The sequence below is a fragment of the Augochlora pura genome, chromosome 10 (genome assembly GCF_028453695.1).
Source record: "Augochlora pura isolate Apur16 chromosome 10, APUR_v2.2.1, whole genome shotgun sequence".
Taxonomy (NCBI): Eukaryota; Metazoa; Arthropoda; class Insecta; order Hymenoptera; family Halictidae; genus Augochlora; species Augochlora pura.
In genome coordinates, this window is record NC_135781.1 from 3,730,388 (window position 1) to 3,756,915 (window position 26,528).

Below are 26,528 nucleotides of genomic sequence, written 5' to 3' on the forward strand. Positions count from 1 at the left end.
TGATGTTCGTGGTTTAATTAATTTCTTGTTTGCAGTTTGGTGGTGAAGAACTCGAAGCGATCCGATGGAGGAGTATACAGACTCCAACTGCGCAATTCTTCCGGCTTCGACACAGCCACCTTGAACGTCAAAGTCCTCGACAGACCAAATCCACCGGAGAACCTCCATGCCGACGAATTCGGAGGAGACGCTCTAACCTTATTCTGGAACCCGCCGAAAGACAACGGTGGCGCAGACATCACCAACTATGTCCTCGAGAAACGCGAGCCGAAGGGCACGTGGTCAAAGGTTCGTTAGAGTTACATTTAGTGTCTCATGATCGTAATACTAGTTTACTTATCGCTTTTCCACGATTACAATCAATAGGTGAGCAGCTACATCACAACACCGTTCGTCCGAGTCAGGAATCTGACGGTCGGAAGCACCTACGAGTTCCGCGTGATGGCGGAGAATCAGTACGGCACCTCAGATCCAGTGACCACGATGGACCCGATCAAGGCCAGACATCCGTTCGATCCACCTGGCGCACCTGGAGCGCCGAGAGGCGTCGAGACTTCGGAGGACAGCATTACGATCACCTGGACCAAGCCTCGTCACGACGGAGGATCTCCAATCCTTGGATACGTGATAGAGAAGCGATTGTTGAGCGAGGACAAGTGGACAAAGGCCACGCCGTCTCTCGTTCACGAGACCACCTACAGGGTGACCGGGCTGATCGAGAACCACGACTACGAGTTCCGCGTGGCAGCAGAAAATGCTGCCGGTCGTGGACCGTACAGCTCGAACTCCGAAGTGATCAGAGCCAGCGCGCCACCATGTAGGTGTTAAAGAAATTGCACAGGGTGTTCTGAAATTATGTCACTTACGGAAAATTAGGTGATTCCTCGAATTATTTGAAGTAATTTTTGCCTTAATGCAATTCGCGACTTTGTTTATTTTCCTGTAGTAAAATAATTTTGGGACACCTTGTATACCCTTCGACCAAGAGTTCGACAGAATCTATGTTAACATTCCGACTAATGATTTGCAGTCCCACCGAGGATCACGTCCGATCTCAGCATCCGCGACATGACAGTGATCGCTGGAGAACCATTCACAATCACGGTTCCATACACGGCGAACCCGAAGCCGAGACCAAGCTGGTCGATCAACGGCGAAGAGGTTCTCACCGGAGACAGAATCAAGTTCGACACCACAGACGTCGCCTCGCAGTTCATCAACAAGAAGGCCAAACGATCCGACACAGGAAACTATACCATCTATCTGACGAACACAGTCGGCACGGACTCTGCTTCTTGCAAGGTCCTCGTTGTCGGTGAGTGTTTCTTAAAAAAGCACGCCACCTGCCAAAATTCCATAAAAATCACAGTCGATTTCACATAATTTTTTTCGCAGACAAACCATCTCCGCCTCAAGCGCCATTGGATATTTCGGACATCACGCCGGAAACCTGCGCGCTGTCCTGGAAACCTCCGTTCGACGACGGTGGCTCGCCTGTTACGAACTACGTCGTCGAGAAGTTCGATCCAGCTGGCGTAAGTTTCCCTTTCGACTTTGCGAATGTTAACGGTGCTGACCGGATGACGTGATTTCAGTACTGGGTGAAGCTGAGCAGCTTCGTGAGGAACACGCACTACGACGTGATCGGTCTGGAACCGAACCGCCAGTACAACTTCCGCATACGCGCCGAGAACCAGTATGGAGTTTCGGACGCGCTCCAGGCGGATGAGCCCATCACCGCTAAGTTCCCATTCACGGTGCCAGATGCACCTGGACAGCCTCGTGTCATCGATTGGGACACATCGAACGCGACCGTCGTCTGGACTCGACCGATTTCGGACGGCGGTTCTCGAGTACAGGTGCGTTGAACACGTCCAGTATAACTACTATTTTTATTTTTTATTTATATAACTAATGGACAACTTCCCTATATATTCAATAAATAAATAAGTAAATACCAAGTCGAGTTTCAACGAGTATCACGGTATTCGCTTCTTCTCCAGGGTTACAAGATCGAATTCCGCGATGTCGCGGACGATACCACATGGCGCGTGGCAAACGACTACCTCGTCAAAGACACCACTTACATCTGCTACAATCTGCTGAGCGGACACGAGTACGAGTTCCGAATCCGCGCGAAGAACGCCGCAGGATTCAGCAGACCGAGCCCACCGTCCGCGCCGTTCAGGCTGAAGAGCAAGTTCAACGTGCCGTCGCCACCGGGTACACCGCAAGTGGTCAAGGTTGGCAAGAACTATGTGGACTTGAAGTGGGAGGCTCCTGTATCGGACGGCGGCAGCCGCATCACCGGCTACGTCATCGAGAAACGAGAAGTCGGCAGCGCTCTTTGGGCCAAATGCAACGAGTACAATGTCACCGATACCGATTACACCGTGATGCATCTGATCGAGCGCGGCGACTACGAATTCCGCATCTTCGCGGTGAACGCTGCAGGCAGATCCCAGCCAAGCTCCTGTACCACGCCCGTCAAGATCTGCGAGGTCGAGGGCGGCGAGAAGCCGGAGTTCGTCAGAACGTTGCCTGTCACCCAGAACATACCACTTGGAAAGACCCTGGTGTTCGAATGCGAGGCTACTGGAAAGCCTTTGCCCACCGCCAGGTTGCTATTTATTTTATATTAGGTCGTCTCATGAGTTCGTGCCATTTACCGTTCCCAATTTTTTTTAAATATCTTTTTTAAATATATTCGCGGCACGAACTCTCAAAGTGACTTAACAATTTAGACGCATCTGTTACACAGTCTCTAATATCACTGTTTTCCAGGTGGCTGAGAAACGGCAGGGAGATCACGCTAGGCGGTCGCTTCCGGGCGGAGGCGTTCGACGGCATCTACAGGTTGGTGATATCGGACGTGATGGACGCGGACGCCGGCGACTTCAGCTGCCAAGTGGCGAATCCGCTAGGCATCGCGACGACCACGTGTCGATTGAAGATCGGCACACCGCCTCGTATCGAGCGCATGCCGGACGACCTGTACCTTGCCGAGGGCGACAACACGAAGATCAAGATCTACTACAGCGGCGACCAGCCGATGGACATCACCCTGAAAAAGGACAACCGCAAAGTGGTCGAGACGTCGCACGTCAAGTACACCGTATTCGACGAGTATCTCATCATCTTCATCAAGGACATCGAGAAAGACGACGCAGGCGTCTACGACCTGTCAATTTCGAACGACAGCGGCAGTGTCAGTGGATCGTTCAACGTGTTCATCACTGGACTGCCAGGACCTCCAACAGGACCTCTCGACATCACAGACATCAACAAACACACTTGCACGCTGTATTGGCATCCACCAAAGGTGGACGGTGGTCTTCGCGTGACCCATTACGTAGTGGAGCGTCGCGACGTCAGCCATACACACTGGATCATCGTTTCATCGTTCTGCAAGGACTGCTCGTTCATGGTACAAGGACTAACAGAGGGCCAGGAGTACATGTTCCGTGTGATGGCGGTGAACGACAATGGAATGGGACCGCCGTTGGAGGGCTCGAATCCCATCAAGGCCAAGGCGCCGTTCGATCCTCCAGGACCACCGGGAACACCGAAGGTGACCGAGGTCGGTGGCGACTTCGTAAACCTCTCGTGGGAGAGGCCGGAGACCGACGGCGGATCGAAGATCCAAGGTTACTGGATCGACAAACGCGAGGTGGGCAGTCAGACTTGGGTGCGCGTGAACGTGGCCATCTGCTTGCCTACGCAGATCAACATCTCGAACCTGATCGAGGGCAGGCAGTACGAGTTCCGCGTGTTCGCGCAGAACGCGGCTGGCCTCGGCCCCGAGTCGAAGGCTTCGACGTCGGTGAAGATCACCGACCCGCAGGCAGCCAAGGCACCCGAGATCATCCAACCGCTGCACAAAGTGAACTGCGTGCAGAACCACAACGCTACCTTCACATGCAAGATTATCGGCACCCCGAGGCCCACGATCACCTGGTTCAAGGGCGCTCGCGAGCTCGTCAGCGGATCTCGTTACCAAATCTACTCCGAGGGCGACGTGCACAATCTTGTAATCCAAGACGTGTTCGGCGAGGACGCAGACGAGTACTTCTGCCGCGCGGTGAACAAGTGCGGTGTCAAGTCGACGAAGGGCGAGCTGTTCATCAAAACGCCGCCGAAGCTGAACGTGCCACCGAGGTTCAGAGACACCGCGTTCTTCGACAAGGGTGTGAACGTGGTGATCAAGATACCATTCACCGGCTACCCGAAACCAAAGATCAGCTGGGTAAGAGAAGGCGAGACGATCGAATCCGGCGGACACTACACCGTCGACGTCAAGGAGAGGCACGCTGTGCTCACGATCATAGACGGAAGCCGAATCGACTCCGGACCCTACCGCATCACCGCGGAGAACGACCTGGGACAAGACACAGCGATCATCAAGATCCAGATCAGCGACCGACCGGATCCACCGCGGTTCCCACAGATAGACAACGTCGGCCACGACTCGCTAGCGCTCAGCTGGAAACCTCCAGTCTGGGACGGCGGCAGCAACATCACAAACTACCTCGTCGAGAAACGAGAGCATCCGATGACCAGTTGGATTCGCGTAGGCAACACCAGGTTCTGCTCGATGGCGGTGACAGGACTCAGCGCTGGCCACCAATACGACTTCAGGGTGTGCGCGGAGAACATCTATGGCAGGTCCGACCCCAGCGAGGTCACTCCACTGATCACGACCAAGGGTATCGTCAAGAGGGAGTTCAAGCAGAAGGAATACAAGGTGGACGCGGCTGGCAAGAAGATCCGCGGACGAAGCGACGAGAAACCGTCCGACTACGATCAATTCGTCTTCGACATCTACAGCAAGTATGTGCCCCAGCCGGTTGAAGTCAAGCACTTCTCCGTCTACGACAGATACGACATCCTCGAGGAGATTGGCACCGGCGCGTTCGGCGTGGTGCATCGCTGCCGCGAGAGAGCCACCGGCAACATATTCGCCGCCAAATTCATACCCGTGTCGCACGCGATGGAGAAGGAGCTGATCAGGAAAGAGATCGACATCATGAACCAGCTCCACCATCCGAAATTGATCAACCTCCACGACGCCTTCGAGGACGACGACGAAATGGTCCTGATATTCGAGTTGTGAGTACCTAGATCGAACCTCGCTTGCGAATGTTTGATAATTTTATCTATTTATTTATTCAATATATTTCTCGACAACATTCTCTGCACCTCGAATGCTCGCTTTATCCGTAATCTCGACCTTCTGTTTAATCAGCTTGTCCGGCGGTGAACTCTTCGAGAGGATCACGGCGGAGGGATACACCATGTCCGAGGCTGAAGTGATCAACTACATGAGGCAGATCTGCGAGGGTGTTAAACACATGCACGAGAAGAACATCATACATTTGGGTAAGAAGTTATTTCTGCCTGACGCACGGCGCAACAAGCTTGCGAATTACACTGTGTAATCGTTGTGTTAATTTTCTCCTCAGACATCAAGCCCGAGAACATCATGTGCCAGATGCGCAACAGTACGAACGTGAAACTGATCGACTTTGGTCTGGCCACGAAACTCGATCCCAACGAAGTGGTCAAGATCAGCACAGGCACAGCCGAGTTCGCTGCTCCTGAGATCGTCGAGCGCGAACCGGTCGGCTTCTATACGGACATGTGGGCCTGCGGTGTTTTGGCATACGTTCTGTAAGCTCGCCTTCTCTTGAGCGACTTTGCGAGGTCTCTTCCTAGCTTGGTGTATTGTCAAATCGAATCTCTCGTTATCACTGCTGTGACTGCAAAGAAAATGATTGCTAAATTGCAGATTTTATACATTTATGACAAAAACGAACAGTTGGAATTTAAAGTAGTAGAAAAGTTAAAATCATTTAGTAAAAGTGTCACTGTATTATTTATAATCTACTAAAATATGCTTTATGAGGACATCAAACCAGGAAGACCCCTGACTGTTAATCTCATAGATTATCAGCGAAGCTAATCAAACGTGATTGCAGATTGAGCGGCCTCTCACCGTTCGCGGGAGACAACGATATCGAGACCCTGAAGAACGTTAAGGCTTGCGATTGGGACTTCGACGAAGAAGCATTCCGCGACGTTTCGGAAGAGGGCAAAGACTTCATCAGACGACTGCTCGTCAAGAACAAGGAGTACGTTATTCAACTCGAGACAAGATTGAACGATGTTCCTAACGTTGCATCGATTTTCAGGAAACGTATGACTGCCCACGAATGCCTGCTGCATGCATGGTTGACCGGCGATCACAGTGATAGAACTAAAGCCATTTCGAGTAGCCGATACATGAAGTTCAGGGACAGGCTGCGAGCCAAATACGAGAACTGGGACAAATACGTGCTCCCGATTGGTCGTCTGGCGGAGTACTCTTCCCTGAGGAAGCTTCTGGTCGAGAAATACAAGATTTACGATTCTTGCTTCGGTAAAGGACAAGACATTAAACGATAATTAACGACTAACCTTCGCGGAAGGATACGTCAGAGCCTGCTAATATCCGTGGAAATTATTTACAGACCGACGACAAGCTGCGCCGAGGTTCGTCATCAAACCAACGAGCGCGTTCGCGTACGAAGGCCAGAGCGTCAAGTTCACTTGCCGCGTGATCGCGATCGCCGACCCGACTCTCACATGGTTCCACAACAACCAAGAACTACGGCAGTCGGTCAAGTTCATGAAACGCTACCACGGCGAGGACTACACCTTCATCATCAACAGAGTGAAGCTCGAGGACAGAGGAGAATACGTGATCAGAGCAGAGAATCATTACGGTTACAGAGAAGAAGTCGTTTTCCTGAACGTGCAACGTAAGTTTTCTCTCCCCGTGTCAGCTTCCGTATTTTCGTACGCATATTCGAGGACCGGTTTTGAACGGTTACCGCTTTTGTCCTCAGCGCTGCCTAGGGAGATTCCGAAGTACAGGCCCGAACTTCACCCGGTGCGAAGAAGAGAACCACTCGGCTACAACGTCTGGTTGGAGACGATCGAATCGGCACCGAGCTTCACCTTCTTGCTTCGACCACGTGTCATCCAGGTCAGGCAAACCTGCAAGCTGCTCTGCTGCTTGAGCGGCAACCCACCACCGACCGTGAAGTGGTACAAGGACAGAGACGAGCTTTCGAAGCACCATTACGCGATGACGCACGCGGACGGTGTCGTCACGATGGAGATCATCGACTGCAAGCCCGAGGACAGCGGAAAGTACCGCTGCGTTGCGACCAACAAACACGGAAAGGACGAGACCACCTGCGTTGTCATCGTCGAAGGTACTTGAGTATATGACATCTATCGAATGCAGAATAGTTCCGAGCTGTGGAAGTAGCGAGTATATACATACTCCGCGTGATCATCACGAAACTCATACAACATTTATTTGTAGGCACTGGAGAAACTGAGGAGCAAGTTAAATTAGCCCACGACCTCCTACATTCCGGAGGTAGAGTTCTACCCCTCTCTCCTGCTATGCAATCCCTCATGATTTTTTGATCGTTACACGGTGCGACGTCTCAGCAATTTGAACAAAAATTTTGTTGTTATTATCATTATTATTATTTTTATTACTACAATTATTGCTATTATTACTTATTATTACTACGATAGACGACATCAACTGTTATCGAACGGTCAATCTATGACCTCTGAGTCCGTACGTGGTACGGCGAGGGTTAGCCTATCGTGATCGCTGGAACGTCACACTGTAAATTGCAGAGAACAGTTTGCAGAATCGCGATCCGCAATCTCCTCTTGTGCGTTTCGTTCATTCCAAGGACCAACTAATTTCCGCAGCGGTTCGTTCTTTTGCCAATAACTCTGTGCCCCTGTCCAGATTAGGCGCATGTCGAGTAGTCGCTTAGTTGGAGTTTCCCCATGGACGAGCGAACTAGAAAACGAGCGAGCCATTTCACGTCGAGTACCCAACCATGCGGCGCATGATCACTCATCTTGTTTCGAATATTGCAGACCCGGTGTACCTTGGAAAATGAGCAGTGTGCCCCCGCCCCATTCGGGTTTTGCCCCCGGCCCAACCAATCCGCAGGATACCAAACGTTAAAGTTTCCGAAAACCGCGCGAAATGAACTGGCACGCCAACCTTCCGCCCTGGATATTCCCGTTTCACTCCGGCGAAATAACATTCGTAGTCGCATTAAAGACGGGACGATGCCCTCGTCCAGGCATGAAATAAAGCTTCATTGTTATACGAACATGTGATAATATCATAAGAGAGAAATTTCGATTTAAATATAACGCTATTTCTACCACCCCCGTGCTCCCAGCCCCGCACGCCTTAATATATGCTTGAAAAAAATATTTGTTCATGCTTTCCCCTGAAAACGACCTTTATAGAATAGTAGAAATCAAAGAAAAGAATAAACCTCGCGAACCTATTTTGCCATCCATACGCTGCAGATTTCCGAATTTGTTGCTTGTCACCGTGTCTTGATACCCCGATGCTTGCTGCGAACAAAAATTGCAATACATTGCCTACCGATAAAACAGACAATGATAAATTGAAGACTAGTATCCCATGCTTACCCTGTGCAGTCGACGCTTGAGAATGTAACAGACAGATATGCGAAATATGCGAAAACTTCAGGAAACTCTGAACCCCTTGTATGCTACCCTGATTTATGACCTTGTTCCATAGCAATGAGAGGAACAGAAATTTTATACACCGCGACGTGCAATGGCTCAAGCATGTTTTGGAGTCTGGAAATGACTCGAGTCGACTATACGAAAATAATGCCGCTTCTTTCATAGATCGAAGATTTATCGAGCAACCGATCAAACCGGCGCCACCACCGATCATAACGATCCACAAGTCCGGCGGATACAGCGGCTACAGTTCCACCACCCAGCAGGGTTACTCGAGCAGTTCGAATTACAGTAGTTCGACCAATAAGCAGAATTCCACATCTTCCTCTTCCTACAAAGTAATTACTCTGAACGATACAAGGGTATGTCTATGTCGAACGGTTCCCGGAAATTTTCCCGGAATAATTTGGCACAGCCTTGTACCTCGAAAACTTGACGAAACGTTTACGAATTAAGGGAACAGGGAATGGAATCATATTATTTTTCGCTGTAGGCCACAGAATCCAGCTCGGATAGACGAAGCGTTAAGAAGTACGGCATGGACGGCACGGGCAGCCCATCCCGTTCCAGGACTAGCACGAAAGAATTGATCTGTAAGAGAACGCGTTGTTATTTCGATCGATAAAACCGTAGAACGTGATAATCGACGATTCTGTTCGTTGACGCTTTCGTAGATCCACCGGATGACTCGATGAGAGCGCCATCGTTCACGAAAAAGCTGAGCGATCTGACCATCAACGACGGGGAACAGCTCGAGCTGACCGCGAAGGTCGACGGCGACCCGGAGCCACAGATCACCTGGAGCAAGAACGGCAAGACGCTCAGCTCGTCCGGTATCATGGACCTGAAGTACAGAGCCGGTGTGGCCACCCTCGTGATCAACGAAGTCTTCCCTGAAGACGAGGGCGAGTACGTTTGCCAAGCGACCAACAGTATGGGCACCGCGAACACCTCCTGCAAGTTGACCGTGAAAGGTGAATATCCCATGGGTTCTATCTTCGTACAGATCGGTCCGTGGCAGGTCATATGTAATAAATGATCTTTCGTCCAGCGAACGCGAACGCGGCCGCGAAGAAGAAGACCGACGACAAGCCCCCGCAGATCGTGGACCACCTGACCAGCATGTTCGTGAAGGACGGAGAAACCGTGCTCCTTAGCTGTCGAATAATCGGCGCGAAGAAGTTCGACGTGGTGTGGCTCCACAACAACAAGGAGATCAAGCCGGGCAAAGACTTCCAGTACAGCAACGAGGCGAACATCTACAAGCTGAACATTGCCGAGATCTTCCCCGAGGACTCCGGTACCTACACCTGCGAGGCGTTTAACGACGCAGGGGAGAGTTTCTCGTCGTGCACATTAAACGTACTTGGTACGTGGATTCTTCTCGATGTATACATTCCCGATCGTCCGAGCTCATACTAATCTCGAAACTCTTCTTTCGCCGCAGTTCCAAACGAGGAACCGAAGAGCCCAGTCTTCACGACATTCCCGCAATCTGCAACGGTGAGCGAAGGCGAATCGGTTACGTTCACATGCAAGACTGAAACCGCGCCTTTGAAAGGTCAGTATTCTACAGTGCCTTGATAAAATTTTAGTGATATGCCTCATTCAAATCGAACCTCTGAAATGTCTACAAAACAGTGGAACGATTCCAATGAGGTACTCTATATGCATACCGATTTTTTTTTCTGGTAATAATCAGACTGCCGATCTCTATGGAAAAATTTGTACATTCATATTCATACTCATCTGCATATTATAGACGAGTGAATGGAGATCGGCAGTCGATCGTAGATCGGTAATCAACGTGTATTTGTGATTCACGGTCGTTTTGAATTTCTGTTGCGCAGTAACGTGGTTGAAAGACGGAAAAGCGATCCCAGAATCTAGTAGCAGGTACCTCTTCAGTTCGGACGGCGACAAATCGTTCGAATTGCGTATCAAATCGTGTACGGCCAGCGACGTAGGCCAATACATGGCCCGCGCAATCGGCAAGAAGGGCGAAACGAACGCGGCGTTCGCATTGAACGTGACCAGCGCCAGCGAACAGTGATTTCAACACATTGAGGATCGCTAAATACTGACAAGGTTTGGGTAACTACTAATCAGTTTCGATCGACTGATCCGATCTATCTTTTCTATACCGATTTCTATGCTGATATCATCTTATGTATGTGCATACCCGCATCTACACGTGATTCTAATCCATCTGTTTTCAGCTTCTACAATGTTTAAACGAGAGAATAACGATCAGAGAAAAACATGTATAAACGGACTGTAAAAATTTGCGACTTGCGAGCTGTCGCTCCAGATAGGTGGTATTTATAAGGTTCGTGTATAAAAGAAAAATTAGAGAACCATTATATCCGCAAAAGGGAAACCACAAACACACCTACACACACGCAGACACACATACACACTCACATTATTCTATATGTAAATTTTCATGGAACGCTGTATTTTCTTTTTGTGTGCTTATCATACTCGCAACAAATGGAACACAACAAGTGTCGCGTTGCACGACGAAAGTTGGAGAAGAATGAAGAAGAATCTGAATGATAATCGAGCAAGTACACGGATAGCACGCGCAAACTATACGTTAATTACGAGCTTTGCTGCATACACGAATTAGCATATTTTAAGTACACAATGATAAGGCATAACGACAGTAACGGATTTGAAACAATGAATCGTTGCGATGAATCTCGGCAGGATAGCCAGCCAGCATCCTCGACATCCAGCAAAACATTACATCTTGTCTTGCCGAGATTGTCAAGCACGATGCAATTAGTACTGTTGAAATATGTACGTTCTTATTCCATGTAATCATACGCACTGTCGTGTTATACTTGTTTGAAGACTGCTTCCGTTACAAAATTTACGATAAATAAAATATGATTCAAATATACTTATATCTTGATCGTGTCTTCCCATTCCCTTTCAAGGTGTACGAATAACACAGAAATTTTTAGAAAACTTCATTTTATATGCAAATACTAAACAATAGAATTACACTGTCTTGTACAAAGTATCAGGATCTATGAAATTGAAACACTCTACTTGTGAAACTATTGCGAATTCCAAGTCTGGTCTCAAGTCTGTATACACACGCAGATACCGATAATTTTCGTTGCAGCGATTGCTAACTATCACCAATCCGGTATCAACTACCTGACCGTATCTAAATTGGTAACAGTTATTCTCGTATAGGATTTCTGTATCCGTTATTGTATGGTGGTTCGAATTCTGTTCCAAACAATCTTCTTTCCCGCAGTCTGCGTCTTTCACGACGTCAATTTTCGATAGAATAGTTTCACCCATATGTTCACCTTAACAAAAATATAAAATCTCAGTAATTCATGAAGTTATGCAAATTTCAATTCTTTTCCTCGATAATCATTACCATCAATAAACATCATTGAATTGTAAGCGAGACAAGCGCCGTTTTTAAGTAGACCGGGTCTTTGGTGTATTAAAATAGTCGTCCAACAGTCTTCTTTCGGACAGTATATGTAGAGCGCCGACTTTATTATAAACAATTTGTCATCCATAACGCAGTGATAAGGAACCTCTATGAAACTCTCCGGAATTTCTTTTCCTTTGCTCCACGTGCCTGGAAGATTATATGATTAAAGTGACTTTGGATCTTTGAAAATTCTATTTGACTATTCTTCACCTCTATGAATGTCTAAAATATCCACCGTAAATAACTTCAATCTGTGTTTGCCTACTCCACCTACAATTACCAATTGATTGTTCAAAAATGCAACAACCATGTGCCTTCTTGGCACCGGCAATTTTGCATGATAATACCACTTCTTGGATAGTAGACAATATCTCAAAACGTAGTTATTAAATCTTCCAGTACCTATACCCATCTCTCCACCCACAGTGTATATACTGAAACCTAAGAAAATATTTTCAGCAATCACTGTCTTTGTTACGCAAAGGTATAACTGAAATATTGAATAAAAAGATTTGTACCTCTACCAGTTACTTGCATTCCAGTCATCCATCTGTCTAAAATTAGTTTGTTTTTTAAATCCAGAAATTTAGAAAAATTAGTACCGTTCCAAGTGTATAAACATGCATCTATGTTAACACATTTTGATGTTTTGTATACAACTGTGGCTTGAATGAACCTAGGTTTTCTCTCCTCTTCCACATTTGGAATATTTGAGTATGGCTATTTGGAATATTCAAAGAATATCTATTATGAGTTCAAAGTACGCTACAGCAACAAGATTTTAGTAGAATGCTAATTACCATATGACGATGCAACCATTCTCTTCTGATATATTGCAGATATTCGGTTGATGCTATTATGTTAACATTATACAATAAACTAGTCATATCATCTTGAGACAGAAGAACAAGAGAACACAAAGGTAGTTCTTCGAAACGTTCTAAACATACAGACAGACAGATGTCTCGTAATACTTTTACATTCAACTCTTTTGTTAACAACCAAATATCAATTACATTCTCTGGTTTCAACCAGAATAAAACTATAATATCTATAATATCGTCTATCAATTCATCAACCATAAATAGTACACTTAGTTGCAACAAATGTAATAAATCCTTATAATATTTGCCCATAAACTTTGCCATGGAATGCTTTATGGAATGGCAGTGAAAATCTACACATTCATCATCGTTATGAATCCATTCGACGAAATTCTAAAATTATAAAAAATTATCTTTACGACATAAGAACAAGACATGCTTATTTTATTAACTCGAGAACAGTGAGACAACCTGCAAAGTGGACAGGGAGATATCGTAATTTATTGTGTGCTCCTTGCTGTGGGAATCATTAAAATTACCCGAAAGAAGAGAAGCAAAATAACGACTTTTAGTCGCAAGTTTCTCTTTGTTCACTTCGATGCGATCATCGTCGAGAATCAACATTAAGTTTTCCTCCATTCTGATTTATTTCTCTCGATATTATCAAAATTCAAAACAAATGACACATACACGTGCTACCTGATATATTGTCAAATGGCATCTCTATATTAATCCCTTTATCTTTCATCAATATGGCACTACTTTGATGCAGAGACGGGTATTACAGTTATGGGAACTATTCCTGCACGGATTTTTTACTCCCTAAACCGGCGCGCACATTCCCGCCATTTTACTGCGCATCCAATCCACAGTGGATTCTGTTTCTCCAGCGAATCGTCAGCCAATTAGTGCAAAGAAAATTTCTATACCAACCCTCGCTACCGTAACAAGCTGTCACTTAAAGATGTGCAAGAGTAGAATACATTAGTTATTATATTTCTTTCAGTGAACATGTAATAGTGAATCTTTATTAATTAGCAGGGCATAATTAATATTACAATTTTTAATACGTATTATAATTGTGACCCGCTTCGCCACAATTCTTTGGTAGTTTTTCACCGTGACAAAACCTTGACATATTCCCAAATTTCAAATAATTGAAATACTCCGATGAATGTCAAAATAGATAGATGACAAACTCTAGGATAGGCTGGACTATTAAACTCTCAGACGGAAAGATGGGACGAATTTGTTAAAAGTACCTAAAAGGCGGAATCTGGTTGTGAGTAGTTAAGGAACGATATGAAAATATTGTTGTAAACCTGAAGAGTTCTGTCCTCTAGGTTTCGCTTTTTATGCCTTCATTTTAATATAATTATTATTTTTAGGTGATCCTCTTTTGTGCATATATGGGCGATTACAGCGCCTTTAATGAAAAAAGGTGAAGCTTCTGTCGATGTCCATACAGCGCCAATTGATGTAGCGGCAAAACGCTCAAACTATTAGCCAAAATCTACTATCTACTGCGGTAATTTGGTTAACAGTTTGAGCGTTTTGTCACTACCCTAATTGGCGCTGTACGAAAATCGAACTGAGCTTTACTTTTTCTCCACAGCAGGCGCCACAGTCGCTCTTATTTGCACAAAGCAAATTCACCTAAAAACATTAATTTTACCAAAAAAGGGCATAAAAAATTAAACTACGGCCGCGGAATCGTTCAGGAGAATTTACTGTGTCAATATCGTTTATAAAAACAAATTCTAATGTTCTTTAAAGATTCATTAACTTTTATGACAACTAATCGTATTTCACGTTGCCGTTTGGTTTCCCTACACGATATCGATGCGCAGATTCTTTTTAGTTTTTTTTTCTTTTAGTTTTGCATTGTATACATGTATTTTAGGCGAGTAACCAAATTTAGCTAACAGTAATTTGAACGTTGTACCTGTGGTCAGTATATAAGATTATTTTTTTACCAACAACGGTACAACAGCAAAACGGTGTTACCATCGTGAGTGTGTTGTCATCATGATTCGTCATGGACCCCCTAAGTTTGTGGAACATCTGCGCAGGCGCAGTATCATCGTCGAGCACGACGCGACTAAGTAGCTCGTACGCGGGAAAGAGATGAAAAGATGGCTGACAACGATGAGGATGTTCGAAAGGGGGTGTAAACTACTTGACACTGTGTCGGTATTCTTTCACACGGAGCAGTGTTGTTAACGTGATGTGACCTTTTGAGTCGGACTCGGTTGTTTATCGAAGAAAACATCCTGAAAGCAGCAGAGATGATCGTCCCGCGCATCAGTACAGACAACATCGTCCAAAGTATAACCTGGTCTTGAGAGGTAGCTATATTTTCATACTGATCAGACAACTGATTCGCCATTAAGCCAATTTTCGAACAAAGAACTGGTTCATCGAGCGCATAAGCTATGGTCACTATGTTTACTTCGCACAATTACCTATGACAATCTTGATTTCGGACTGTCTCGTTATCTGTGACCTCCATTGTTCTCTCTCTCTCTCTTTCTCTCCACTGTTGTCTGCGATTCCAGATATCGGTAACACTGAATCGCGGTAGTTCAGCGACGATAAGCAGCGCGATCAACAGTCAGCAGAAGCAAAAAATGTCGTATACGAACGATCTGTCCCGATCGCAGGAATATCTGAATTTCCGCAGCTCCGTTCCACTGAGGAAAATCATTGTTGATTCCGATGGCACCAAGGTAACACAGCTTTGCGATTTAAATCAATTTCGCCCGTTGATCCTTTCTGAATTCGAAAGATCGCCGATCGGCTCGGCGGGATTGCTCGTCGAGAGTCGAAACTCGCAGCGATCATTAATCGCCACCGTTAATAACATCAATACTATCGATGACGTATTTATCGAACGCAATTCAAATATTTGAAAAGATAAAATATTTAAGAGATCGGGTATCATAATAAACACAGCGTCGAACTAACTGGAGGGGAAATAATTGATTGGAATTGCGATCAAGTGCAAGTAAATCTCTTTGTCGAGGCCGAGATTAATCTGTAGCAAAATGCCACAGGCGTTTTGAATTACGCGTGCCTGTCGTGTCGGTTCAATGCAAAGATTGATAACGAAAAAAACGAGCCGAAGAGAGAAAAGCATTAGTTAAAGAGTATAATGCGCTTTTATTAAATCGTGTTTCGTACTCTCCCGCGTTCCGGTTCATGACCCGGAACAGGAACAACGCGATCGATATCATCCGGCACACGATTTGAAAGGAAGTCAATGCGCTCTTGGTAATATGATTATTGAATTATTTGTTTCCAGGGATGGAAGGTGTACGACTCCAGCCCGAAAACAATAAAATGTCCATTAGTTTGTCTTCCACCGGTCAGCGGAACTGCGGATGTATTTTTTAAACAAATATTGGGCTTGGCGGCCAGAGGATATCGTATTATATCGGCAAGCGATTTAAATGGTTTGAATGTATTTTATTTTAGAAAGACGTCGATGTTCATGTGTGAAAATTTAATTTTAGGCAGAGCCACCGGTTTACTGGAACGTGAAGGAATGGTGTGATGGTTTTAGAAAGCTTTTAGACTACATGGAATTGGACAAGGTGCACCTGTTCGGCGCTTCGTTAGGTCAGAACTTTTCGATAAATCACTATATTTTGAGGACTAGACTCCACATTTTAAAAGATTAAGAAATTATTGCGTGATTCAAAAATGCGGATTTTTTGTTACAGGTGGTTTCCTTGCACAGAAGTTTACCGAGTTTAATGCTCACTGTCCTAGAGTAGCCTCGTTGGTACTTTGTAATACATTTACGGACACAACGGTGTTCAATTACAACGATTCCGCAGCGGTGTAAGTATACATGTCGGTTTCCTATGTAATTAGAGATCGGAGAATTCGTTGTTTCGTCACCGGATTCGCGATAAGTGAATGAATAACAGAACGTGATACGTTATCTGCCCGAATGCTTCGCTCTGTGGTACGCATAATCGATCTGAATCGTAGGTTCTGGATCTTGCCCTCATTGGTGTTGAAAAAAATGCTGTTGGGGAACTTCGTGACCGATAGGGTCGACGGTGAAATGGTGGAGGCTATAGACTTCATGGTCGAAAGGGTACTTTTTATTGTTAGACAGCGAGGTGTTCTGTATTGTAGTCTATCAACCCACTATAACCCAATCTATCTGACATTTTATTATATATTCAATGAAACGAGACTTGAACGATTCAAAATTACATGGTGTCATAGAGGGTTGATATACCAAAAAAATTACTATGCAAATCCGCAGTGTATTTTGCTTTTGTTTCCGTTGATCTTGACAACACTTCTTTATATTCAGTTGGAGAGCTTGACGCAGTCCGAGTTGGCATCTCGGTTGACGATGAATTGCACAAACTGCTACGTGCAACCGCAAAAGGTATGCAACCTTCCTATCACGATCATAGACGTTTTCGACGAGTACGCATTATCGAACTCCGTGAGAGAAGAAGTGTATAAGTGTTATCCGAACGCAAAACTGGCGCACCTAAAGAGTGGTGGGAATTTTCCGTATTTGAGTCGCTCGGCAGAAGTCAATTTGCATTTACAGGTGAGTCCGACTAATCAATTATAATCCTCATGCATCGATCACGTAATCGAAACATTATAAATTCACAGATTCATCTGAGACAGTTTGATGGCACGGAATATGCCGCCTCCGAAAGAAAGAAAATATAGCAGAGAAACTCCGTGGAGCAAGAGTTTCTCCTTCCCCGCAAGACGAACCTGACTTTTGTTTGGTTGTCGACTGTCGATGTTAGACAATGATTGCGGTAGCAAACCCAAAACAGTTCCAGAAATATAACCACCGTCGTCCGTATGATACTTACCCGAAGTATTCCATGTTTAAAGAAATTAACCTCGCGAGACACGCGCTCCATTTTTACCGCAACGTTAAAAAAATCTCGTACGGTCATATTTTTTAAGGGAACGTTTATCGATGGCGCTTTCAAAGAAAGATCAATCCGAAACCTCGGTGAATCCGAACGTTGGTGACCACCGTAGTAGTCTCGGACGAATGTGTTCATTCGAGGTAGAAAATTAGGGTCGGACGCACGTCCGTGCAATTCAATTATAAACCGCGTATGCGAATAACATGGCGGCATCTAGTACGTATTCGATTAATGTAATGGTACATTTGTTTCTTAAACCGACTTGTATATACCGATTCGAAATAAACATTTGTAAGAAATAATCCCTGTTCATTCGTAGATTAAGTTCGACATCCAGCTTTACGGTTCAACGAATTTTTCACGATTAATACTTGAACAACGATTCGCAATTATAATCCCGATCGGACTGAACCGAATACGTCGAGTTGATGAAATACTGGCTGCGCCCGTGGCTGTGCCGGTGAACGAACTCGTGAGGACGTCTACAGTTCGCAAGAACCGCCTAACTGAGAGACCGTACAAGAACTTGCTCGGTATCGATTTCTCTCTGTACGCTATTCGCATTTCTCTCTCGCGGTCTCGGGTTTCAGACTCTTTCCTGTCCACCTAGGGGATACCTTACCTTCTACACACGGACACGCTACACGCGTATTAATCACAGCTGTGCACCGGACCGCAGACACCTCTGCTCGCGGCTAAAGCTGATTTCTGCATTTGCGGCCTACCCCGTGCAAATACGCACTATCTAACGAAGGTTCTCTTCCGCTTCCGACTATTAGCATAAAATTTCCAAACATTCAAACGATTGAACTTATTTATTTTAATCCTTTGAGAACAAATAACGACATAGTAACACGATTTCGTGTTATTCAGATTTAAAAAAAAAAAATATTAGTACTCTAAAAATAATTTTGTTCGCAGAGGATTAATTCACTTAGAGTCATTAAAAAAAGTAAAGTGTTCCAAATTCTAGGATAGTTTCTTTTTCCTTTAATTTAACTATAACTTTTTTAACAGGAAAACAGATAAAAAATTCGGGTTTTCATCGAAACGTAACACTGAGTTTCAGGAAAGCGTGATCGACCCAGTGCACTGAAAGAGTGAAAGTTTGATCGAGCTGCTAAATTAACGACGAACAGACGATCTAGCCAGGTCACTCACAACAGCAGTTCGGAGCACCGAAAATCACCGATCCATAATAGTTTTGGTTCGTGATCTGCCGTAATCGCATTCCGCTGTTTGTTTCCGCCGCGATAGTGGGGTCAATAGACAAGCATCGGCGAAGAGAGGAGATTTGATCGGTCCGATTACAGTTTCTTCAAACGGGAGATTTTCCACGAGCGGCGACGGACTAGATAAGATTGCGGTTATCTCTTTCCCATTCTAATCATCTCACCATCCGTCGGCGGTGGCCGGCCGGCGAAGCGGGAAACGTCGGTGGTTTGAAAGTTCAGTCGGCTCAGTCACCCAGGCGCTCGGCCGGCGACCGGAGCTCGGCACGCTTGCAAACGGGATGCACCTTGAACACACGCGATCCCCACAGTAAGATCGTAGCGTTTGATTCTCGCAGAGGCACGTCGCATAAGTCTGGCTCGTGACTTCCGCCGGCAGCATCTCGCGGAGATCGAGCCGATCTCCAGCCAGCTCGTGGTTCTTGGGAAGAACGCAGCCTCGTGATTTTTCCACGCGTGATCCGCGGCGATCGACGGTGATCCGCGCGGGAACCGATCGATAGCTACCGACAACGGTAGCCGGAAGTGGCGGCAATTAACAGAAACAAATACTCCGTTTACGGGAAGGTGTCAAATTCCATACTCTGACACCGGGGGCAACGGTTTCCGATGAGTCGCGTTTTAGCCGGCGACCGATCGATCGCCAGTTGCATCAAGGCTAATCAGCTTTCCGGTCTGTCACGCGGTTGACCGGCCGCAACGCCGGAAAGCCTTATATGCGGAAATCTGCCGGCGGGTGAAAGGAAAGCTGCGCGCGACGATTTTCTTGAAAGACAGGCCCGGATCGGCGAGCATCGTCCCTTCGTAATCCTAGCTACCTGCGCGAGCCGTTCCCCATGACCGATCGGATGCACAATGGATGGTGAGTGAACGAAACCGACACACTGCGAAATTCGTCGATGGCCACGTCTGACGCTGCTCGTTCGACGCACGCGTAAAAATGAGACTTTTTGCTCGCGTTACGATCGTTGAATTTTGCTGATCGTGCCAGAATCTGTCGCGTTTTTATGTAACATAGTTGTCGACAAATATTTCATTGCGCCCAAACTCGGGACGAGAGTAACTTCGTATGGAATCGTTACGAACGGCGGAGTATCGAAGTTGTGTAAGTGTCGCATCATTTTTTTTACCGGTTGTCATTCGTTATCTGTGCGATGTGCGTCGAGTATGACGCGCGCGTAAGAATCCCCTCGTACCTAGAGACTCGAAAAGCCTTCCTTGAGTTTCGCAAACCGGATACGAGACGCGATACACATAATTACACTCGAAAAGTCACGTAATGTGTTTACACGTATCTCGGGCGCACACGTCTCGGCGACGTATCTGCAGGTGTTACCCGTAACTATTGTACGTGTCTGTTTCGTACATTAATCGCGCGATTTTAAACAATGCTGTCTCGAGTGTAATGACAGTAACTAACGGCGAGGCGCGTGGGAAGATTCCGCGGTTTGCGACGGCTCTTAATTCTCGCTGCCTGGTATCCTAAAGAATTCGATACGTCTGGGAAGTTCTTCTTCCGCTACTTCCATACTTTATATTTACACAACTGTGCATTTTCTTGGAACCAATCGCAATACCACGGAAACACCATTGTATCAATTAACAGACTATTATCGGATTAACCATCAACTATTAATGCCTCAGTGTCGATACATCGTCGCTTCGTTAGCAATCGGTTTAGCTAGTGAAACGTTACGGGAATGACATCACACCGGCTACGTAATTCGCAGAACCCCGAAGATGAAGAAACCATCGCGTTACCGCAGAGACTTTACCTGAAGCAGAGACTGCTTCAAACATCCATAAACGACGGGACACGGCCGCCAATCGAGATTTTCAAAATGGAGAACGACGCGGAGACGTCGCCACTTTTGGAGAGGAAGGTCCGGACGTCAACCAAACTCGCTTACGCTTTGGGACACATCTACAATGACCTCACGGCTGCCATGTGGTTCTCCTACACTCTCATCTATTTCCAAAGGGTTGCACTGTTAGAGCCAATCGCGGCCGGTGCTCTTTTGCTATTAGGTAAATCGAATTCCAGGGGAATAAATTCGAAATCTCTATGCGTTTCTCCTGGTCTATTCAAGGTCAAATCGTGGACGCCTTGATGACGCCGTTTTTTGGTATTCTGGTCGATCGGTACTGGAAGAAGAAGATCTGGCACGTCATCGGCTCCGTTCTGGTCATACTGACGTTTCCCATAATATTCGGCGGGTTCGTCGATCCGACCAACGGCGCTGTCATAATCGTTTACGTGGGCAGCATCACCCTCTTCCAAACTGGATGGGCGGCCGTTCAAATTTCCCACCTGTCCATGATCCCCGCGCTGACCAACTCGCAGCTGGCACGTGCGGACTTGACTGCTATCAGGTAAAACTCTTCGTCAACCCTTTAACTCTCGCCGTACCGTATAAAAACATTTGAACGAAAATATTGTCCTTATTATAATCACTATTATTATTTTTACTATTATTGTTACTATTATCTTATCGTACTTTTTATTTATATTTCTAAGGAGTGTTGTACTGATCATATGATTGAACAATATAATGATAGAAAGAATTCGTTAAACCTGTATCGAGCTCTGTTAATCATTATCTATCGTTGTTAAAATCGTTTGATCGAAATTTACGGTGATCCAGATACTCGGCTCAAGTGGGGGCGGCTGTGGTAGCGTTCGTGGTCACGTGGATAGTACTGCCTACGAACGAGGAAGTCATGGTCCGTCTCACTCAAGAGGACAGTTACAGGTTTAGGGTACGTGAAGAGTATTTTCGAAGTAGTTTGTCCATTTAGACGTTCCTTGACCTGCTTGACGATGCTCGTCATTCCAGAACATCGTATTGACGCTGACTTTCATCGGACTGATCACCAGCGTGCTCTTCCACGTGTACCTGAAAGGGCACCTTTTAGAGAATCCTCAACGGCATAAAGGGGTAGAGGAATCCCAGCGGTTGATCGAGAATTCTCCGCACAGGAGCACGTGGTTGAATACGACTATTTTGTTGAGAGTGGCGATGCTGTACGTGGCCAGCAGGCTCTTCGTTACTTTGGCCACCGTGTACCTGCCGTTGTATATAGAAGAAGCGGACATCGACGGTAAAGAGGCTTTGGCCACCGTTCCATTGGTCTCGTACGTGTCCTCCTTTGTTGCGGCGCTGACGCTGAAATACCTGAACAAATCCTGCGGCACAAAGGTCCGTATCTCTTTCAACGTTTCTAAAAGATGAGAGGCGAGCGTCTTTCCATTGTCTTACGGAGATCCTGGGCATTGCTTTTCCAGATGTGCTACTTCTTGGGAACCCTCATTGGACTGTTCTCCGCGCTGATCACGCAGTTCGGCGGCAGTAGCGCGACGATTATCTACATCGTTGCGATTCTCATCGGAGCTGGGAGCTCGATCACAATGGTCACAGCGTTGAGCGTCACCGCGGAGATAATTGGTCCACGAACCGAACGAAGCGCCGTTGTTTATAGCGTTGTGACTTTCCTCGACAAAGTCGTCACTGGTTTGGTCGTCATCTTCATCGAAAAATGGTGCGGACGGATAAGATCTTTTCTGTTTGAAATTTCTATTAATCGATCATTTATAACGAAGTATTTAATTTTGTATTATTTCAAGGAGGTGCACGCAACCAGAATTGTGCCCGAATTACAACAGAGACTCTTTGTCGCTGGTCTGCGCCGTTTCCATGTCTCTCGGTCTCATCACTCTGCTCTCTGTGTCGCGGTGTTTAACATAAGCATATTCCGAGGAACCTCCCGTTATCGCCTTGTAACCGTTGACCCATTAAGTAACTCATTTTTTGTATTTGTTTACCGCTTTACCGACGAGAAAGATAATAAAACTTTTTCAGGAAAACAAACCCTTTACTGAGAGACGTTACGCCTCTGTACTCTCGACATTTACCAGCGAGTATCATCGAGAATCAGAAATTTCATCCTGCGAAAAGAGAATTGGTCGTGTCAGTGACTTAAGTTACAGTGAAAGTACGAGTAACGTATCACAATATTCAGACGTCATTTGATAAATTACATTACAGTTTTCTTCTTCAGGTCTCGATTAATCGACCACGTCGAAGCCGATTAATCGAGATCCCACTGTTCTATGATTTCTTCGATTGGTTTCCTCCGTTTCAGCATAAATTAAATTAAAAGAGCGCAAAAGGTCAACGCGTCTACCAGCAGTTTTCGATTCAAAATTTCCGCAGCCGGTGATACAGGTTTTTCGCGCTTACGTCGCTTGCCGTCGGTCGGTATTGCAGCACGCCCGCGCATCGATAACCGTTGACGCGATTAGAGATGTCGCGGCATGGTGGTCGACATGAGGGCCACGGAATTTTCCGAGGAACGTGGCGACGTGTAGCGGCGCGAGGGTACGATGACCCGCTCGATTTACTTGTTACGTGGCTGGCCGCGGTTGCGTCGTAGAAGGCGTAAGACGAGATCCGTTGAACGTTGAATCGTACGCATTGTGGCGCCTGCTGTTATGCCTCGTCGGACGATATAGCCCGGCTATCGTATGGAAAGGCAACGTGATAGAGACACGAGCCGGGTTCGGACGAGAGAAGGGGATGGGAAACGGAACGCAGCGGATCGAGCCGAGTCGAACCGTGCCGGAACGAACCGAGCCGAGTCGTGCCGAGCCGCGCCGAATCGAGAGAGCCGCTCTCGGAACGCAGGAGGCAGAGGGAGCACGAGGTACGGCTAGACAGAGAGCGGGAGAGAGAAGGAGAGTCGAGAGCGAGAGACGTACCGACCGAGTAGGTGGCCGGTGTGGGAAGGAAGAGCACGGAGAAAAACTCATTGAGAGGGAGCAGAGGAGAGAGAGCGAGAGAGTGTGGGAGAAAGAGGGAGAGTAAACGGCGGCAGGGCGAGAGGCAACGGTGGGGCAAGAGAGGGGCGAGAGTCTGTGACGGGGACGGGGGAAAGGCGCCTTGGTGGAGCACGAGGCAACGACAAACCGCGCTGAACGGCGCAACATCGGCTCGTGCGAACATGGCCCGGAAGGTGCGCGCGGGGCTACTGCGCAGAGTCTTGTTTTGCTCGCGGCGGGACGAGGGGAGCACGGAGGCGGACGCGCATTCACGGGGCATGGCGTGGTGCGCGTTCTAGTAAACAAGTTGTGCGCGACCCGTGCGGGGAATCTGCGTCCCCGGAGTGATCGTGATTTTTCTTAACGAACGAGGCGCGATACCGCCGCTCAGAATGAATCGTGCCGTGCACAGGTACGGATAGTTCGCCAGAGAGACTACTGGCCCCTGTAACCGTGACGACGCGGCCCGGACGACGTGTCGCGGAATATATTCATCGGGAGCGCGCGGTCACACACAGAGAGACAGAAAGTTCATCGAGCTCTGGTGTCGAACTCTACCACCGTAGTGCGTGGACCACCTCGTGTGTGCTCTTACGCGGCCCTGTCCGTCTCTATTTCTCTCCTCTCCGCGGCATTCTCTCTCTCTCTCACCCTCCCACTTTCTATCTCTCTCTCTTCCACGTGCGTGTGTGTTACTCTGTGTATATTAAATATATACATATATATGTACATATGTATATGTATCTGTCTGCGCGGTATGTATACAGACTGATGTACATGTGCTAGCTGCGCGTGTGTGCGTGTCCGGAGTACTGCGATCACGCGTGTTTGTATACAAGGAACAAGTGTGTTGTTTGTTGTTGTTGTTATTGTTGTACCGCCTCGACGCCGACGACCGAATTCACCGCCACGGTTATCGATCGACTCTCGATCGCATCTGCGTCTCGACGTCCAGAACGGGAGCATCCTTCGCCGGAGATTGTGCCAGGCTACGTTGACTACTCGCGGTAAGTCGATTCTTTTTCGAGCTTTCACGACGGACGGAGCAGGCTGACGGACGAGAGCAGCGCGCGTCTTTTTCGTCGTCGACGTTGTTGTCGTCGTCGTTGTCGTTGTCAGCGACGTCGCGTATACGTGGACGTGCACGAGTACGTGTACGTATGTATACACGGCCCGATCGAGAGCCGTCGGCTGCACCGTTTGACTATTTGTATTTTCGGAGCGGGAGCGTCGACACTGGCATGCCGTCGCTGCCGCCGCCGTCGCCGTCGCCGCCGCGAAATCGAGAAATCGAGAAACGCCGTGCTCTCGATACCCGGTCATCAAGCGATCGAACTCTCCTCGCTCCACTGTTGTGTTCTATCGACTCTATCTCGCTTTATCGCGCCGCGTCGCGAGAAAATGCGCGCCAGAATCGAGCACGAATTTCGCGGCTGCTTTCCAAACAACTCTCAGCCCAGTCACGATGTATTCGTGTAAACTCTTTAGCGCGCGCAGCTCGAAACAATTGACGATGTTAGTTCTGGCAACGATTGCAATTAGGAGCACCATTATTCGGAGCAGAGCGTATGTTTGCGATACCAGAGTCCTCTGTTTTCTTTTCATTTTCAATGTAGCCACGAGCAACGGAAGAATAGCACCGCGTTGAGATTTTAATTTCATGAAATCGTGACAATTGTGTCGAGTCTGCTGATAATTGCACGCTTTCCGTGCAGGAATTTCCACGTTTCTAGTCCCTCGTGACCGTTCAGGGTCAGCCCGCAATTTTTACGAGGCCCACATTCGAACGACAATTCAACGAATACCTTCGCGAATATATCAGTGATAAATGTTCAGCAGCAGTTCGCTCCGCATAACGTTTTATGGTTGTTGTTTATCAGCGTACTTATACTCCGCACCGCCGGCCGGACCTTGCAGTCGCTTGTTTATCATTCGCAATAGACGCGGATCATAAAAGCGAGAACTACTTCGGTCTAGGGTAAACGCAAAGAGTAACGCACAATCTTTCCCGGTGGGACTGTTCTTCGTTAGTTTCCGTGATAGTCGATCAAACGCGTTTTCCCACCCCTGTCAGCGGGGGTTGTTTCAGCGACAGAGCATCGTGGAACACGTAGCGTCGGTACTTTCTGGGGTACTTTCTGACAAAGTAGAATAAAAATCGACGATCACCGGTGCTCACCGTGTGCTCCCTTACTTTGTTTCAAGTCGCTGCGCACCCCTCGGCGAGAAGTATACAATTAAAAAGTATACGGCGCCGAGAGGTTGGAGTGGCTTCAAACGAACGACACATTGTCTCTCGCGTTCTCGCCGCGATCGATCGCCGGTTTCACCCGATGTGTTCAGAATTACACGCGCGTTCCTGGCCGTAACTTCCAGAGCCATTCTCGAATTCTATGTGAATGCGTCGGAATGTTTACGTTCTTCTCAACCTCCCTCCATCTCTATCTCTCTCTCTCTCTCTCAATCATTATATAGCCCACTCTGTCTTGCTCTTTCTCCCGTTCTGTGAGCGTTGCGCTCTGCCGACCGCGTGTGCGGCTCCTCGTGTGCAGCTCCTCGTGCGTTTTCTATCGCCACGCGGCCGTGAGCCGTCCAACTATAATTGTAATCTCATTCATCGTTAACGCGACTCGTGCTCACCGTGTCGAAGGCGGTTACTTCGATGCAAAGTTATTC

At 47.0% G+C, this 26,528-nt stretch overlaps 4 protein-coding genes across 18 annotated transcripts in view; 3 read left to right on the forward strand and 1 right to left on the reverse strand.

The window, feature by feature from the left end:
- Positions 1-12,244, forward strand: part of Bent (projectin protein bent) — a 91,283-nt gene extending 79,039 nt beyond the window's left edge. For all 13 annotated transcript variants that reach the window (XM_078192392.1, XM_078192381.1, XM_078192382.1 and 10 more), the window contains 21 exons: positions 36-288; positions 367-817; positions 1,031-1,315; positions 1,396-1,535; positions 1,596-1,859; positions 2,004-2,620; positions 2,785-5,109; positions 5,246-5,379; positions 5,463-5,670; positions 5,979-6,131; positions 6,192-6,418; positions 6,510-6,800; positions 6,888-7,259; positions 7,373-7,429; positions 8,752-8,924; positions 9,080-9,179; positions 9,261-9,560; positions 9,638-9,955; positions 10,034-10,147; positions 10,437-10,674; positions 10,806-12,244. In XM_078192392.1, the coding sequence (XP_078048518.1) occupies positions 36-288; positions 367-817; positions 1,031-1,315; positions 1,396-1,535; positions 1,596-1,859; positions 2,004-2,620; positions 2,785-5,109; positions 5,246-5,379; positions 5,463-5,670; positions 5,979-6,131; positions 6,192-6,418; positions 6,510-6,800; positions 6,888-7,259; positions 7,373-7,429; positions 8,752-8,924; positions 9,080-9,179; positions 9,261-9,560; positions 9,638-9,955; positions 10,034-10,147; positions 10,437-10,639 (6,985 nt within the window). In that variant the 3' untranslated portion in view covers positions 10,640-10,674; positions 10,806-12,244. The remainder of the gene's footprint in view (positions 1-35; positions 289-366; positions 818-1,030; positions 1,316-1,395; positions 1,536-1,595; positions 1,860-2,003; positions 2,621-2,784; positions 5,110-5,245; positions 5,380-5,462; positions 5,671-5,978; positions 6,132-6,191; positions 6,419-6,509; positions 6,801-6,887; positions 7,260-7,372; positions 7,430-8,751; positions 8,925-9,079; positions 9,180-9,260; positions 9,561-9,637; positions 9,956-10,033; positions 10,148-10,436; positions 10,675-10,805) is intronic.
- LOC144475940 (uncharacterized) lies at positions 11,552-14,207 on the reverse strand. Of its 2 annotated transcripts, none has more exons than XM_078192396.1 (6): positions 13,348-14,207; positions 12,853-13,269; positions 12,571-12,772; positions 12,263-12,493; positions 11,990-12,199; positions 11,552-11,915 (listed from the first exon to the last, which is right to left on the reverse strand). In XM_078192396.1, the coding sequence occupies exons 1-6, from the start codon at positions 13,513-13,515 to the stop codon at positions 11,596-11,598; spliced, it is 1,548 nt and encodes a 515-aa protein (XP_078048522.1). In that variant the 5' UTR covers positions 13,516-14,207; the 3' UTR covers positions 11,552-11,595. The 2 variants fall into 2 exon arrangements, with proteins under 2 accessions (XP_078048522.1, XP_078048523.1); XM_078192397.1 differs by having other exon boundaries at positions 13,567-14,204.
- Positions 14,208-14,975: 768 nt separating this feature from the next.
- LOC144476344 (maspardin) lies at positions 14,976-18,097 on the forward strand. The gene is made up of 8 exons (XM_078193129.1): positions 14,976-15,224; positions 15,435-15,605; positions 16,181-16,315; positions 16,392-16,497; positions 16,602-16,722; positions 16,876-16,984; positions 17,210-17,458; positions 17,527-18,097. The coding sequence occupies exons 2-8, from the start codon at positions 15,507-15,509 to the stop codon at positions 17,584-17,586; spliced, it is 879 nt and encodes a 292-aa protein (XP_078049255.1). The 5' UTR covers positions 14,976-15,224; positions 15,435-15,506; the 3' UTR covers positions 17,587-18,097.
- A 1,161-nt stretch (positions 18,098-19,258) lies between these two features.
- LOC144475750 (major facilitator superfamily domain-containing protein 12) lies at positions 19,259-22,865 on the forward strand. 2 transcript variants are annotated; one of them, XM_078191980.1, is made up of 7 exons: positions 19,259-19,895; positions 20,764-21,061; positions 21,124-21,406; positions 21,679-21,793; positions 21,871-22,233; positions 22,320-22,573; positions 22,659-22,865. In XM_078191980.1, exons 1-7 carry the CDS (start codon positions 19,893-19,895, stop codon positions 22,777-22,779), a joined length of 1,437 nt encoding a protein of 478 aa, XP_078048106.1. In that variant the 5' UTR covers positions 19,259-19,892; the 3' UTR covers positions 22,780-22,865. The 2 variants fall into 2 exon arrangements, with proteins under 2 accessions (XP_078048106.1, XP_078048105.1); XM_078191979.1 differs by lacking the exon at positions 19,259-19,895 and having other exon boundaries at positions 20,270-21,061.
- Positions 22,866-26,528: the final 3,663 nt, after the last annotated feature.